This window comes from Amblyomma maculatum, chromosome 7, assembly GCF_055883805.1.
Source record: "Amblyomma maculatum isolate TAMU_Amacu chromosome 7, ASM5588380v1, whole genome shotgun sequence".
Classification (NCBI taxonomy): domain Eukaryota; kingdom Metazoa; phylum Arthropoda; class Arachnida; order Ixodida; family Ixodidae; genus Amblyomma; species Amblyomma maculatum.
In genome coordinates this window covers 64514618-64531626 of record NC_139350.1, presented here as the reverse complement: position 1 = coordinate 64531626, position 17009 = coordinate 64514618, and the positions used below count along the sequence as shown (strand labels likewise).

At 44.2% G+C, this 17009-nt stretch overlaps 1 protein-coding gene across 3 annotated transcripts in view; it reads left to right on the top strand.

Annotated features, from left to right (window-relative positions):
• LOC146183562 (uncharacterized) overlaps positions 1-17009 on the top strand; it is a 196957-nt gene that overhangs the window by 166563 nt on the left and 13385 nt on the right. For all 3 annotated transcript variants that reach the window (XM_084609149.1, XM_084609148.1, XM_084609146.1), the window contains 3 exons: positions 12338-12425; positions 14179-14307; positions 15907-16059. In XM_084609149.1, coding sequence (XP_084465275.1) covers positions 12338-12425; positions 14179-14307; positions 15907-16059 — 370 coding nt within the window. The remainder of the gene's footprint in view (positions 1-12337; positions 12426-14178; positions 14308-15906; positions 16060-17009) is intronic.

Sequence of the window (17009 nt, the reverse complement as noted above, 5' to 3'; positions counted from 1 at the left end):
GATCTACCACAGGACGCCGTGCATCATATCAACACCATCCATTTTAAGAACGCTATCAAGACCATTGTTGTTTAACTCTCATGCCCATCCCTCATGTAATGCCCCATAACAGGGGCCTTTGAGGTATCAAATAAATAAATAAATCAGACAGGCTTTTCCGGTGGTGCTGCCATCATAATTCAGAGCGGAGTGGCCACTCACGAGATCAGCCTTAAAACTAAATATGAAGCAATTGCAGTCACCATCGTTGATTTTAAGACAATCACAGTATGCTCTATTTATATCGAACCCCACTTGACAGTCACACTCCATGATATAAAAGCACTTCTAACACAACTACCAGAGCCATACCTTTTATGCCCATTCCTCCTTTTGGGGAAGTGAACACACAGACACCATAGGCAGGACTTCAGAAGATTTTATTCTCTGTAATAACGTCTGCCTATTAAACACAAGGAAGCACAGATACTGCTCTCTGAGCAGTGGAAAAATGAGTTGTCTGGATTTGTCTTTTTGTTCACCTTCTCTTTTTACCGATTTTAAATGGGGCATCCTAGACAATCCACATGGAAGCGATCATTTGCCCATTATAATTAGTCTAACATCCTCACCGTCCATCAGGTTAACCAAACCACAACGATGGAAACTTTATCTAGCCAATTGGCAACTATTCTGCACTGAAGCAAACCTCGGAAAAGTCTTTTCAGATCACCTCGGCATGGATGAGTTAAGGGAAAAGTTTACTGCTAGCATTATTGCTGCTGCACACTTGGCTATTCCTCAGTCGCCGGGAGTGGTACAGCGAAAACACAGTTTGGTATACACGAGAATGCAAACAATCAAAACAAACAGTATAAGGCATAGGGAATATTCCGAAGGTATCCAACTCACAAAAATCTTAAAAATCTTAATGGCACGGTACACTCGCCGATGTGCCAAGAAAATATCCTGGCAGAATTATGTGTCATCGATAAACAGCTCCACTACATCCAAAAAGATGTGGGAGCAAGTTCATAAACTGGATGGAAAATACCCCCCTTTGCAATTCCACTACTGACAGCCCCTGGCACACAAGCGAGTATACAGGAACAAGCAGACATATTAGGAAAACATTTTGCTGCGATTTCAAGTTCTGCACGCTATACACATTCTTTTTAAAGTATAAATCAATAGCTTAAAAACAAAACTCCCAATGACTGGTAGCGTAAATGAAACCTTTAATACTGACATTACACTTGAAGAATTAAAAAGAGTGCTGTTATCAGGCAAAAACACTGCTCCAGGGCCCGATGAAGTCCATTATGCAGTGTTAGTTCATTTATCTGGAACCTCAGTAGAAGCACTATTAAAGCTCTTTAATAAAATCTGGATATTCGGAAAAATTCCAGAGGCCTGGAAGAACGCTATTATAGTGCCTCTATTAAAGCCTGGGAAGTTGCCAAACTGCCCAGGCAGTTATAGGCCAATAGCTCTGATGAGCTGTCTAGCGAAGAGCTTTGAAAGCATTCTAAAATACGACTGATGTTTGTTCTCGAATCTCGAGAACTGCTGGACATTTGCCAGTGCGGTTTCAAGAAAACATGTTCCACCACTGATCACCTTGGCCGCCTCGAAAATGCAGTTGGAGAAGCGTTTATACATAAGCAACACTGCCTTGCCATCTTTTTTGACTTCGAAAAAGCCTATGACACCACATGGAGGTTTGGGATCCTACAGGACTTGGGAGAGCTTGGAATTTGCTGCAGGATGCTAAAATGTCTAGCTGACTTTCTACATAACCGAACTTTTCAAGTACGTCTTGGTTCCGTCCTTTCTAAAAACTTCACACAAGAAACTGGGGTGCCCTAAGGGTGCATTTTAAGTACGTCTCTTTTCATTGTAAAAATTAACTCTATAGCAATGGTAATCCCGAAGTCCATCATGTACTCTGTTTATGTTGACGACTTGCAAATTGCATGCACATCAGCCAGCGTAGCAACATGTGAAAGGCAAATACAGTTAACAGTAAATAAAGTGGCAGCATGGGCAGATACAAATGGTTTCAGATTTTTCACACAAAAGTCAGTAGCCGTCCTTTTCTCTTTTAGATGAGGACTGCACACTGACGCCACCATCTGCCTTATTGGAATTACACTACCAGTAAAACACTAACATAAATTCCTCGGTTTAACTTTTGACAGAAAGCTCTCTTTCCTCCCCCATATAAATGCCCTAAAAAAGAAAGCACCTAAAGCTCTCAATATATTAAGATCCTCTCACGTAAACATTGGGAGTCTGACCGAATGTGCCTCTTGCATATCTACCTCTCTGTAGTGCGCTCTTGCCTCGATTATGGTAGCATAGTGAGTGGTTCAGCAGGACCCTCATATCTGAAACGATTAGACCCTGTGCATAATTCAGGTTTGCATCTCTCAACCGGAGTCTACAGGACATCACCTATAAACAGTCTTTCTGCGGAAACCAATGAGGCATCTCTTGAGGACAGAAGAATCATGCTAACATGTTCATATAATCTTAAGATCCGCTCACTACCAAAACACCTTTTTTACCCCATAGTTACAAAGTGCTCATCCAGAACCCTGTTTAACAACAAACCTGAAGCAATCAGACTATTAATTCTTCATTTTGAACAGATATGCCAAGAATTAGACATACTTGATTCTCTTCCAATTATTGCCCGAAAACTCAGTCCACTGCCCCCCTGGTACCATTTCCCCACTGTACATGACTTTACTTTGACACAGTTCTGTAAGAAACAAACACCACATGAACGCATACTACAGGAGTTCTTGGCAGTAAATGACAAATACAGAGATTACACAGCATTCAACACAGATTGGTCGAAAACAGTATCTCACGTTGGAAGTGCTGTGGTACAAAAAAAATGGGAAAAAATAGTACAATTGCCAAATTTCTCATCAATTTTCACAGCTGAATGTCACGCTAGTTGTTTGGCGGTAGAAAAAATATTAAGGACAGGTTTTGAAAATAGCATCATTTATACCAATTCTCTCAGCGTTATCACAGCATTAATTCTTAAAAATGCTACAGAACCTCTAATCGGAAACATCATTCATAATATAATAGCCGCAGAAACACAGGGGCATACAGTTAAACTCTGTTGGGTACCAAACCACGTTGGAATCAGCGGCAGTGAGAGAGCTGATGCATGTGCTGCAGCAGCCTGTCATACTAAAATACAGCCAGTCAACATACCACATAAAGATGTTCTAAGACTTGTAAAGAGAAAACTGAGAGTAAAATGGCACATCTCGTGGAACAACGAAATAAATAAATTGTACCTTGTCAAGTCGATCATTGAAGAATGGAAATCATGCAGTCACCAAAAACGCTTCATCGAAGTTATTTTGTGTCGTCTTCACATTGAACACACTCATCTGACACATAGCTTCATTCTAAAGAAAGACGACAGACCTTTCTGTGAAAGATGCGGAGGTGAACTAACAATAAACCATGTCCTACTTTCATGCACTGAACTAGAGGAGTTAAGGAAAAAATTTTTTGCACGTTTTTACACAGAACAGATCCCTCTCCACCCCAGCCTGCTGCTGGAAGAAGATCCACTGGTCAAAGTTGAAAATGTTATCCATTTCCTAAAGGATGCAAAGCTCCTGAACAAACTAATATGTGTGTGTATATATATATATATATATATATATATATATATATATATATATATATATATATATATATATATATATATATATGGAGGGGAAATGAGGGGGTTCGTTATAATACATGAAGGGAAGAAGCCAACAGTCGGCGAGGCCAAGAAAGCATTGGGGAGTGTACTTGGTCATTTTTTTTTTTTAATTTTTACTTCGATAATTACAGAAATGAGTAATGTCATCTGTTTAGTGGAAAGATAAATAAACACAAAGTAGAAGGAAAAACAACGTACCGATGGTGGGAACCGAACCCACGACCTCTGAATATCACATCCGGTGCTCTTCCAACTGAGCTACATCGGCTGCTGTCCCACCTGCTACTTTCTTGGGTATTAATGTTGTCTGTATACTAACCTTGAGAGTGTTCACCAGCGCCACCCTCAACCATAGCGGTGGACTTGGGAACGTCCTGTGTTACCGCCAGCGTCACATAGAATGTGATCAACAGCGAGGGCGAAAGCTCTGCTAGACCCCTCTTACACTACGTATAGCTTCAAGACTGCCAGAACCGAGACCCCCCGTAAGCTACAAGCAGATAAATGAGGGGGCTCGTTATAATACATGAAGGAAAGAAGCCAACAGTCGGCGAGGCCAAGGAAAGCATTGGGGAGTGTACTTTGTCTTTTTTTTTTTAATTTTTACTTCGATAATCACATATATTAGTAAAGTAATCTGTTTACGGGAAAGATAAATAAAAACAAAGTAGAAGGAAAAACAATGTGCCGATGGTGGGAACCAAACCCACGACCTCTGAATATTGCGTCCGGTGCTCTTCCAACTGAGCTACATCGGCTGCTGTCCCACCTGCTACTTTCTTGGGCATTAATGTTGTCTGTATACTAACCTTGAGGGCGTTCACCAGCGCCACCCTCAACCACAGCGGTGGACGTGAAACGTCCTCTGTTACCGTCAGCGTCATGTTGAACGTGATCAAGATCAAAAGCGAAAGCTGTGCTAGAACCCTCTTACACTACCTATGGTTTCAAGACTGCCGGAACCGAGACTCCCGTAAGCTACAAGCAGATAAATGAAGGGCAAATGAGGGGGCTCATCATAATACATGAAGGAAAGAAGCCAGCAGTCGGCGAGGCCAAGGAAAGCAGTACTTTGTTTATTTATCTTTCCCCTAAACAGACTACTTTACTAATTTATCTGATTATCAAAGTGAAAATTAAAAAAAAAGACAAAGTACAATCCCCAATGCTTTCCTTGGCCTGGCCGACTGTTGGCTTCTTTTCTTCACATATATATATATATATATATATATGTATATATATATATATATATACATACACACATGTATATATATACCACTCCTTATGCACAAAATAAAAACAAACCTTGTTCCTGGTGCATGATAGCCTGAGTTGCTTATGTGCCAAAAAACCCAATACAATATTAAAAAAAGGAAAAAAAAAGACCCCCCCCTTCCCCTGCCACCACCGCCATGGCGGTCTCCCGAATTCATATTGCTAGGTTAGCATGTATGCATCTGGTGGCAACGCTGCAAGGCGGAAGAATATTTTTGCAGGTCCTGGGTGGACAATCACGTGACACAAAATTAACATTTGTCTACGTCACTTCTGAGTCTTCTGCCGGTGTTTATATATTTATCTGCTGGGAGAAAGTGCAAGGGAGCTGCAAGATTTCTCTAAAGTCCAATGCGTGGGAAGGGTGAAAGGAGGGGCTGGCAGGCTGGCTGTCGAAGGGTCGAAGCACATTCAAACTATGGTTCAAACGCATGACGGCTTCGAGCTGCCCTAGGCACTCACTTAATTTGTGTGCCTGCATGCAAAGGATGTGCGAGCAGGCTGGCCAACGCAGACGGCACGATTTCAAACCAGTGACGGTTTGGAACGGCTTTTGGGTAAAGCACAGCTGGAGCAGTAGGCACGCTCGCTTCCTTTTTTTTTCTTTTTTTAATATCAGTGAGGTTTGGGCTGCGTGGCCTCAGTTGCAGTGGAGGGAGCGCTAAGCATTCGACTGCTTCTGTGCGTGTACACTGGACATTGTTGGCCACTTTTGTTCCTTAAGTTCAACCCCTTATGTGGAACATTTTGTACAGTTTCACAGCTTAATTCCAAATGTCAACGTTTACGCGCCCTTTAGAAGATTATCTCAGTCTTGAGTTATTTCTTTTCCGCCACTACAGAACTGTATATGTGTAGGTGCACACGCGTGGAAATAACTCATGCACAGGTATTCAATATATTTGCAGCCCCGCATACGGTCAGTAAGTAAGTGCCCTTAGGCGTTTTCATCACAATGAGGAAAGTATACGCACAATCCCTGCAGTGCACTGCGAAGAACAGACTCACGATTCTGAGTCCCTGTGTCGCTTTGATTAACTAACCAACCACCCGCCAAGCCACCGGAAGAAAAAGAATGTAAGCAAAGATTGCAAACGCATGGAATCGACGCTCACTCTACGTCCCCGCGCATCGCGCCTTTTGACTGAGCAGCACCAGCAGCGCGCCTCTCTCGAGGAAAAAAAAAATATCCGCCCAGGACCTGCAAAAATATTCTTCCTCCTTTCCCTTCAATCAGCACGGGTCTTGAAGGAACAAGGCGCCTCGATGTTACCTTGATGTACAGGATAAAGACACCCAGAAAAGAGGTCAGAATAGGAAAAGGTACAGGAAGAAGAGATCAGGCTGGCCAGGAATATCGCCAATGCTGAGCTCCTTTTCTCAAAAGGCGTCAAGTCTAAAAATTTTGCAGACATTGAGAGTGGACAAGCCCTTCGAAGAATGAACAGGAAAGACTCGCAGCGGCATGTCCAAGCTGGAGTCATCAAGGCAAGAGAAGAAATAGGGCCTTAAAGTTGCAGTTTTAAGAAGTGGCAGCTCTGAATTTCTGCAGGGAGTTTTTATATTAAGACAACTAGCTACCTTCTTTCCAAGGCTACAGTGCTTATAGTGTTGCTGCATATCTTGTTATGCCTTCCCCCTGAATAAAAGCGGCTTTGATTTTAGCAACAGCTCCTGTTTGCATAGTTTGGGGCTTTTTAAGGAAAGGACAGCGCTTTAGACTGCATTTGCACTTGAAGCTTGATTTTGCATGGCTATGGTTGTTATAAACATCTGAACAATTGGGTTCCAGAAATAAAACAAGCCTTCTTTATTTAAGTGTCTCGAGATTTGAAATTTTGCTACAAAACATTTTTTTTTCTGCTACAAAAGCTCAAATATTTGCAACAAAATGCCATTTTTCCTGCTGCAAAAGCTGCTACAAGAAGCCAGTTGCCAGTTCCACCACTGGGCTTAGGACAAAGTAGAGAAAGCCCTATACCTGTGGATTTTGGACGTCCGCGCACGAAATCTGCCAGTCCCTGGCCCCATACTGCAGCAGAAGGCAAAAGATTTTGCCTGCATCCTAGATGCCCAGGGGTTTACAGCTGGAAGTGGTTTGCTCCGATTTAAGGACCACTTCTCCATCACAGGAAAAGTGGTAGCAGATGAGAGCCACAACATGGATGCAGAAGGTGCTGAGAAGTAGGTGCAGGACATGTGGCGTGGTGTGAAGGAGAGGTACTAGCCATGCAACATTTTAATACGGACGAGACTGCCTTGTCTTAGCAGATATTGCCAAGTCTGACATTGGCTCTCAAAAATGAGAAGTGCCATGGAGGCAAAATGAAGAAGGCCTGCGTCATTGTTCTTCTCATAAGGAACATGGATGGGTCTGCGAAGTTGCAACTGCTCATCATCGGCAAGTTCAAGCAGCGCCTCGTTCAAGTCTTCGATGTGTTGGAGGGTGCACATTGCTCCCAGTGATATACAAATTGAGTTCAAAGGCCTGAATGACCAGGATGTTATTTGAGGCTTGGCTGCAGGATTGGGGTGAGGAACTTTCAACGAGCGGACGCAAGATTTGCCTCCTCCTCAACAACTGCTCTGCACACCATTGCGGTGTCTTGCTCAAAAACATCGAGCTCTGCTTCTTGCCACCAAACACCACAACGGTTTTACAGCTCTTTGATCAAGGAATCATACGGCCATTCAAGCAAGGCTACCGGAAAAGCATCGTTGAGCGCCTGTTGGTGAAATTGCGGGTCAATGAGGAGCTGAAAATAAATTTGCTAGGCGCAGTCGAATTGATCAACTATGTCTGACGAGGTGTGACTAGAGACACAATCCACAACTGTTTCCACCATGCTGGATTATGTCAACAGCGTGTGGAAGTTGCAACTGCAGTGCAATGCGACAACGAGATTGCCATGCTTTGGGAAGAGCTTCCGGATACTCCAAATGCTCTACCAGAAAAAGTTGCCTTCGAGGACTTCCTGACAGTCAATGACGACGTTGCCATGACAAGGAGCCCATTTTACTATGAAATTGATGCAGTTGCAGACGTGTTGGCATCTGGTTCCAGTGCCGACGAGCCGCCACTGGATGACAATTGTCCTCGCCCAACGCTGCAAGAAGCTCTTTCTGTGCTGCAGCGATACTGTGCCGAAACACAGGGAAGTAAGTTGGACATCTTATCCTTGATGGTTCCCAACGCAGTAATCAGGCAAAAATCATTGCCTACTGCAAATACGTGCAGATTTCTATGCAGCAAATTTTTTTTGGAGTAGATTATTCATGGTGAATGGCATGATTTTTTATTAATGCGGTATCGATCATCTGATTTATAACGAATTACTGTCGAACTCTGATATATGGAACTCGAAGGGGATCACAAAATAGTTTGATAAACAGAAATTGGCTTGAGCCATCGCTTGCAATGATACGGAAATGATACCGTATTTGTCTCATAATCAACCCACTTGGTAATGACCCACCCTCCGCATTTGCAACCGTGAATTGTGAAAAAAAAAAAAAAAGTGTTAGTCGGTGGCACATCCCTCCGTTTCAACCTTTGCGTCGACAGCTCATTTATTGGCAGAGTGCTAGGGTGCTGCACAGTGATAACGTCAGTGATACTTTTGATGTTAGTGTCTGCAGTGACGGAGAGTGAACTTTGTAGAGTGCATTAAAACTGTGAGTTGAGCAAGTTGGTGAATCATTTTTTTTTAAAACACACAGCACAACAAAAGAAGGACAAGTGAGTAGACAGCAACAGCGTTGTTCCTGTCTACTCGCTTATCTTTCATTTGTTGCACTGTGTGTTTTAAAAAAATTGGCATAGTGCCCATGATGGCTTGATTGCACAAGCCTGGTATGATTTATCACGTCTCGCTTGGGACAGGTAAAGTCCACTACCATAAAATCATTGGAGAGCATGATAGCTGCAAATGCCGTTTGAAGCGAACAGTGCCAAAAACCGGCGTCATGATTGCAGCTGACCGTGTGCTTTCGTTCATTCGCAGATGCAAGGATGGACAAAAAAAGTCTGCCACTTCCTAACATTCGCAGCCGCTTTAGCTTACGCTACACCGCACGCTCAGCATGACAAGGATGGTCAACTCACAAAAATTAGAGCACTGCAGAATCTGCATTGGAGTAACGTGAAAGCACGGATGCTGCTGTTGGTTGCTTCTGTTGCTTAATTCACTTCTTGTTTGCCCATTTTAGTCTTTGGTACTTTCAAATTGCGCGCCAATCCCTTTCTATGAACTTTTTCGGCTCTACTTCTGGTTGTGTGACATCACATCATCTACCTCACATTAATTCACCTCTTGTTTACCCATTTTAGTCTTTGGTACTTTCAAATTGTGCCCCAATCCCTTCCTAAGCCCTTTTTTTGACTCTGCTTCCAGTTGCATGACGTCACATCTTTGACGTTGTATCCACTGCTGCACCCCTTTCTCTCCTGTTTTCACTCCCACCTTCCTCCCTTACCTTAAGTGCGATTCAGGTGTCCACAGAACAAGTGTGGCAGATATTTCGTCTTTCCTTTCCTGTGCACCAGTTATTCTAATTAGGTAAATAACATATTGGCCTAATTATTTTTCGGCAACAACATTACGTCGCCTTCCATCGATTGACACCACTCATTAGCCTCTACCACTTCTCAATTACTCACAACTGCTGCGGACACGGCCTGCAGACACGGTCTGTGAACACGGTCTGTGGACACGGTCTGCGGACACGGTCTGCGGACACGGTCTGCGGACACGATCTGCGGACACGGTCTGCGGACAGAAATCTGTTAACATAGCGAAGTAATGCTTTTGCATTAAATATATTTCCCGCTTCTTAACATCTGCAGTCGCCATAGCTTATGCTACGCCGTACGTGCAGCATGGCTACACAACACATGCATCGCACATCACCCACCACTGGCTGAGCTGTATTGTCGGTGCATGCGTAGTGCGTAGGGCTGCGAATGAAGACGAGAAAAAGAGAGGCAGGGAGAGAGAAAGCTCAACAGAAGAATGGGCATACTCTTGCTCTTAGCTCTATCGGAGTGTTTGCCCACTTCTGAGCATCATGGCTGCATTGGCTGTGTCTGCTCCGTACCGGCCGTTGCCAATCTGATTTCCTCTCCTTCCTTCATGCACATATCTTGCAACGCAAAAAAAATGGTGTGCAAACGATCACCGCAGATGCATGCATCTTTGGGGAAAGGACGCGGCACTGCTCGATACAAGCCGTCGCCAGACTGTACTCTCTCATTACTTCCACGCGTGGCTTGAAAGCGTCACACGGCAAACAGCCGAAGGTGATGTGATCGTCTTTGGAAAAGGCACACGTTTCAGTGCTCGTTTTGGAGTTCAATACGTATATTGAACGACTGGTGAAATTGGAATTCAATATACAGTAAAAGCTCAATATTTCAAACTTCACGGCACCGGGAAAAAAGTTCGAGTTATTTGATATTCGAATTATCGAATGGCCTTGAAAAAAACTGACCAGAATCATTTTATTACGGTAAATGTACCGTATTTAGTCGCGTAAAGAACTCGATCGCATAATGAACCCACAAAGCCCCGATTTGTGCCTATGAATCTGAAAAAAAATAAATAAGCGCGTCCCTCCGTTTCGCGCCAGCGCCGTCACGGTCCACAACACATTTCCTAGCAGTGCGCCAAGATGCTGCACAGTAATAACAGCGTGTTTATCTTTTGACTTTAGCTCCGGCAGGAGGGAGGGAAGCAAACTTGGCAAAGTGCCATTGCTTGTCCGGTTGTGTTAGCCTTCTTTTCAGTATTTTCGCTTTATCATGCTATGAGCGACTGGGGCTACTGCCACTCCAATCATCGAACGAACCGTGCTAAAAGCCGGCGTCACGATCGTGGCTGACTCGTGCGCTTCCGTTGACGTCTGATGGGTGGCTATCTCAAAAAAAAAAAGAAAAAAGGTTAACCCTTAGTGTTCGTCCGAGATCATAGCCTTGTATGGGCGCTGGCTGGGATCGCGCCAACAGTACTTATCCCTATTTCCAAATTAACAGGGTTGGACTTAACGAGTATTTAGTTGCGAGCTATGGAGGTTGTGCAGGAGAGAGCAGGCAGCCGCCACGGCGCGGTCATGCACTGACCTTGCTGCGGCCGCCGTCCCCTCCCTCCAACGCCGCCGGCTGCCACGCCGGTCATGGCGCATAGGATTTACCCACTCTTCCATGGTTTTACATGGTTCCATCCTCTGTTCTCGTTTTGGACGTATGCAGCCTCTAATGCCTACCGATCGCGGAGGTGTTTCTTTACTTGTTTTTTTTTTTTGCCGCGTGATGTGCGCCAAGCCGCCCAGACGCGGCGGCGCGTAGTTCGAATTATCCGTACCGGAACCGACTCGCATTTGAATTAACTGGTTTTTTTATACACAGATCTCTATGGAGCTTGGCCGGACCAAGTAGTGTAGCTGGAATTATCAGAAAATTTGAATTATCGAGGTTTGAATTAACGAGCTTTCACTGTACAACGCCGATATCCTATACTTTTACATGGGAATTTCAAGGAGACATTCCATGAGTTCGATGTAACCAAAATTTGAATTATCCAGGTTTGACGGTATAACGAATTTGATGCTGAAGTTTATTATAAACAGGTTTTTTTAAAACGAACTACTTCATATGTGGAAAAAATCGCATTAAATCTTGCTGTTCATTAAAACCGAGTTTGTCTGTAACCTTCTGCCAACCCTGAGTTGCACGTGACTTGTGTAATTCTACCAGTATCGCCAATGATGACTCGCACTATCCGGCTTGATTTTGCACAGCTTCCACCACTAAAGACTAGCTACAGTTAGCAGTTTCTTTTTTCAACACTGGAGGGTGTTACGTGCCCTTGGTAAAGGCTTTTTTTGCATTTGTGGTCTGACAGGTAATTTCATAATGGCATCGCACACAAATATCGGTGGCTGCTATGTCCCCGAAGAAGAGCTTCTGCACAGAACAAATGTAGCATTGCTCACGAAGTAGAATTTGTTTTCTGACAGGAACTCTTTGTTTGGGAGCAGTATGCATTGAGTCAAAACCGTCCTCAAGACCAGCTTTTATTTTTCTAATTTTTCTGTTAGTTTCAACCAGAAAAAGAAAAAACGAAGTAGTAGGCCATTTTCAGGGTACATTTGCATGAAAAGAAAAATTTGCTGCCACCTCAAGAAATTTAATGATTTTGGTATGTTTTGGAGCATTTGATGGTTAAAGGGCTATAAAAGATCCTGTTTATTGAAAGTTGTTATAAATGAAGAAATTTTTGTCCTCTTTGCTAGTTTAAATAAGGGTTCTAACAGTGAATGCCACCCTGTGCTACAATGCAGAAATAGGGCTGCAAATGTCATGTTCTCGGAATGCTGCTACTTCGGCTTCCCGTCCCGGGGAAGCACTAGCCACAATGCCCCAGTCGCGGTAAGTTGCTGCACTGTTCCCTTCCAGCCACAGTGGTAGAACGCCACTTTATGGTCTTTTTGTTGTTGTTTACATGCTGAACCAGCACACAGGCCTGTGGTAATATGGCATTGTTTTTGTGCACAGAGAATTTTGCATTGCATGAACAAACCCTGCACTGTCCTGTGAGATGCTCATTCTAGTCTAAGGGGGGACTGCAGTTTATGTTCAATAACTGAAAAACATTATGCCGTTTTATGGACAACATATTAAAAAGGCCTCAAATGAAAAGCTTGAGTTTAAAGTAGTACGCTTGCTGTTTACCATGGTGATGGCCACACACTTCTTGCACCAGCCCCACTGCTGTGGCTCAGTGGTTAGAGTGGTCGACTGCTGAACCCAGAGATGTGGGATCAAATGTCGGCCACAGCGGCAGCTTTTCGATGGAAGTGAAAAGAAAGACTCAAATGGGCTGTGCAATGTCAGTGCACTTGACTCAGAGTGAGCTGGTGTAACTGCTTGAGAGCGGGATGAAATTGAAAGTACGCGCTTCTTGGGCCACTTGCTGAAGTTCCAGGCTGATATTTACCTGATCCAGCATTCGAGTTGAAGTAAGAGCTTATGAAGTTATCTTCGGACTCTTCCCTACTGCCGTCATTAAAAGAGGCCACATTAGAAGCAGAAGAGTCGCGCTTTAGAGTACCCCGTCCCGAATAAATATTTCTACTACATCTCTGCCTGTTTAGGAAAAAAAAAGGGAATCGAATGAAAACCGAAAGTGCGATACAGTACGATCTCAATGATATGATTATGGTTGATCCGAATTTTGGAATGATATGGATTTCTGTAGTGTCCTGGACGGTCTACATTGTGAAGAATATGTTACGATTCGGGATTATACTGTCATGTAGTGGTGACAAAGCTGTTGACACCAAAAGAAGACACATGCTTGATGGTACTGAAATTAACTCTTTATTGGGCTGATTTGCATATGCAAAAGGACAGCAATTCGGCGGTGGCGATAGCAACGAACGTGCTCAACGATCGTCGAACAAAAAATTGCTTGACACACTCGTCAACGCTCAATTTAAAGGCTGCTGAGAACAATCATGATAACGTCGCAAACGGCTACTAGCACAACCTGGAACATTGTAGAAACACGCGCTAGTGATTGGAATCTTTGAGAGAGATCTCTGCGCATTGTTCGCGACAAAGAAAATGATAACGCATCGTATCGCGACAACGAGCATGAACAAACACGGGATACAGAATTGATACGCGTGCCAGGATCACAGTGATAAGCCCGCATGCCGGCGGCTGTTAAAAAACAACACAGTTTTGAAGGTATTGCGGCAATACGAACCAGTTTTCAAGTCCACGTGGATGATACGAACTTGTCGGTGTGACCACCTACACAAGCGAGCGAGCACCTCTTCCCTCTTCAACCCTTTGCCACCACTTATGTCCCGCCTCGCGGCACGGGCTGAACCACCTGCTGGGCTGCCAGCAACACGTAGGCGATGTCACGCAGTTGCTGATTGGCCTATGGCATCTAGCAAGCTACCGGAGCTTGTTGTCGTTTGTTGCCCTCCCCTCTCATGCTACCCCTCGCCCCATCACCCTCTGCCTCCGCCAATACATCTCTCCATTTGCTGCTGGCCTGGCGCTGTGAGTGTTTCGTGTTGTGTGAAGGCGATGACAATCCTGTCTGAACAATGTGGCTGTTATCGTCGAGTGCAGCACAGTTCTTATTTTGCTTTTGGGCTTGTTGCAGGAAGTTTCGGTGTCCCCATGGAGTAACGTGGAGGCATCATGTGATGCTGCCGGCCTGGTATCCAGCATCATGCTGCCACCAATAGTACGGAACTCGGAAGCTTTGAAGTATCACATGAGTGGGCGCCTGGTATGACAGCTTTTTTTATGGTTCCAATATTATTCTGCTGAATTGCATTTCTGGCCGACCAACAGCTGCATTGGTGGGCAGTCTCCTGCCCCCTCAACTGCGCTGCACACCCATATCGGCGCCAGACATATAGTTCTGAGGGAAACAGAGAATGTTGTGCTTAGTTTTGCCTCTCACAGCCAGAGTATCAGTTGCACAAAAAGGCCACCCTGTGCAGAGAGGTAGCTTTCCGAAGGTTGTGTTGCTTGCCGAAATGCAGCAGCCATGCGTTTCCTCCACTGTGCTGCTGGGTGGTCCAGTGGGCACTGCAGGAGAACTGGTGGACACTTGGTCATCGGCCTCTGCTGTGAGGTTCAATCCGTATATTGCCTGCTTCACAGCTCTAGCATTCTGTGACAGTTTATATATATGTTGGGTTCTCAGTAAAATGTGCGGAAGTGCTGTGCGAGAGTAGTACGTGACAAAAAGCAGGAATAACCGTACCGTCAGCGGCCAGCGAGCTGTGCTGCCAAATATTGGATTTGCTCAGCTGTTTGCATTGTGAGCGGCTCGTGTGCTCTGAGCTGGCATCAGTGTGCTTTTAATTTTCAGTTAACTTTTAACATTCTTAGCGGCCATTAACAATAATGACAGCCTTTTCATTATTGTAAATTGCACAATATGATTAACAAATAGCTTTTTGTTGTGAATTATGTGTCTACACTCATTATCGTCAGCAGCTACTTTTTTGAGCCTCTTCACTTGTCAGGGAATTTGAACTGGAAAAACGTGGAAAAGTTAGAGATGTTGAAAATGTGGTTTTTCAGACACCCTGGTTGTGCTCACTCCTCCCCCTTCATCGTTGTCTTGTTTTTCCCCCCCTTTCTTTGAACATGAACCAACTAGCCCACAAGAACGTTCTTTATGCATATTATATTTGGTTTGGCTGGTCCTTTTAGCAGCACACATGCCTCCCCACTGGAGCTGCTTCAGATCAAAGCCACACAGATCCACTGTTCCGGAAATGGTATTTCGCTCAAAGTTAATATTTTGGAATTTCTAATACGAAGCATTTACATTGCTTCGGATACTGAATACTTCCCTATGTGACGTAATATTTCAAATTATTGGAAATTTGCACTAGCCTGCACATTAGGGATACAGGCTTCTCTTCTCTGTGGTCTGGCTGCATGCATTTGTAACCGTTGTTGGGCTTGCAGCCAGCCTTGGCTATGCCCAAGAGAGAGTTGGTTTGGAGTCAATGGACCAGCAAACCAGCTGAAAATGTAGGGTTATTCATAACGATTAATTCCAGAAGAGGGAGAATGTGAGCTGGTTAGCACATGCTGGTACACGTTGGTACAAAAGATGTAACAGCGGCAAGATGATGGGACGAGAGAGTGAGACAGACACTTCCACAAGTAACTTTCTTGCTTTTTTGTCCTATACATCTCCATGTTGTTACATCCGTAATCTCTATGTATAGATCATGTGCCTTTCAAGCAAAGCAGTAGTATGGTGCATGTCTTTATCATCCGAGGCAGTGAGGAGTTGGTGCAGCAGATGCTGGCCACACTTTTTCAAAGTGCATGCTCATCTCTAACTTACTTCTGCACATAGCCACTTTACCTTGCACTGCCGGTGCTGCTGGAGGAAGGTGCCGAGGCCGATTCAAGTCACGATGCCGAAGAAAGATCTGCACTCACGGGCCCAACTCACTGTTACTCACATGCCCAGGAACACTTCGGCATCTCCTACCTGGACACTTGCCTGGTGAGTGCCTCTTGCACAGTCTTGGGGAGATGGGAAGAGGTGAGCACCTTGTCCACACCACACGGAAAATTTGATACAGAAACACTTTTGCATCATTACAGCTGTGGAAATCTCGTACAAACTTCAAGTCTTCACTTTTGGAATGGGACTACTGTACAGGACACTTACATATCTGCTCTGTGATGAGTGCAGTCATCTGTGATGAGTGCCGTCAGTAGTTCCAGTGGCATCAAGATTATTTTGCTCGTGCAAAAATATGCCTTGTGGCAAGTCGTCATTAATAATCTCTGCATCATTGAGGAGGGGGATAGCTTTTGTGGTGACCTGTGCGAACACAAATCATTGTGTGCAAGTTTTTAGCTAGTAGAAAATGCGACAGAATGAGAGTAGTTTCATTTGCTCGGAATACACAAAATAAAAATGCGAGTTCAGAACTTGCTAGCATATCTGGTGCCGTAACACCATCCCCGCATCCATAAACCCTGTGTAGGCCATTTCTCTTGCGTTGGCCCACCATCCCTTTCTGAACCTCACTTAAAGTAAGAATACCATTTGTTTGGAAAGTGTCCTTTGTTTTTAGTTTCTTAAAAGCAACAAATGTGAGTGGATCAAAACCTCAGTTCATACAAATCAATGATAAGCACTTTCTTGTCGTTTACACACACAGGAGGGGCTAAATGTTGTTACCCCTGAAGAAAGAGTGTGCTGATGGGCTGTAAATACGAGGAAGCGAGCATACTTGCAGCCAATGCTCCATTGCTGCAAGTATGCTCGCTGCTCTTTTTCTTGCATTCGGCAGCTGCTACGCATTCTTCTTCAGTAGTTCTTTGTCCATCAGAAACATTGAAGCCATTAAGCTTCCCACTGAAGGCTTCATCAGGAACTAAGGAAGATTCTCTTGCTTCAGTTGGATCTTTTCTTAGACACTCGACTCTTTAGTGTGTAGTGTG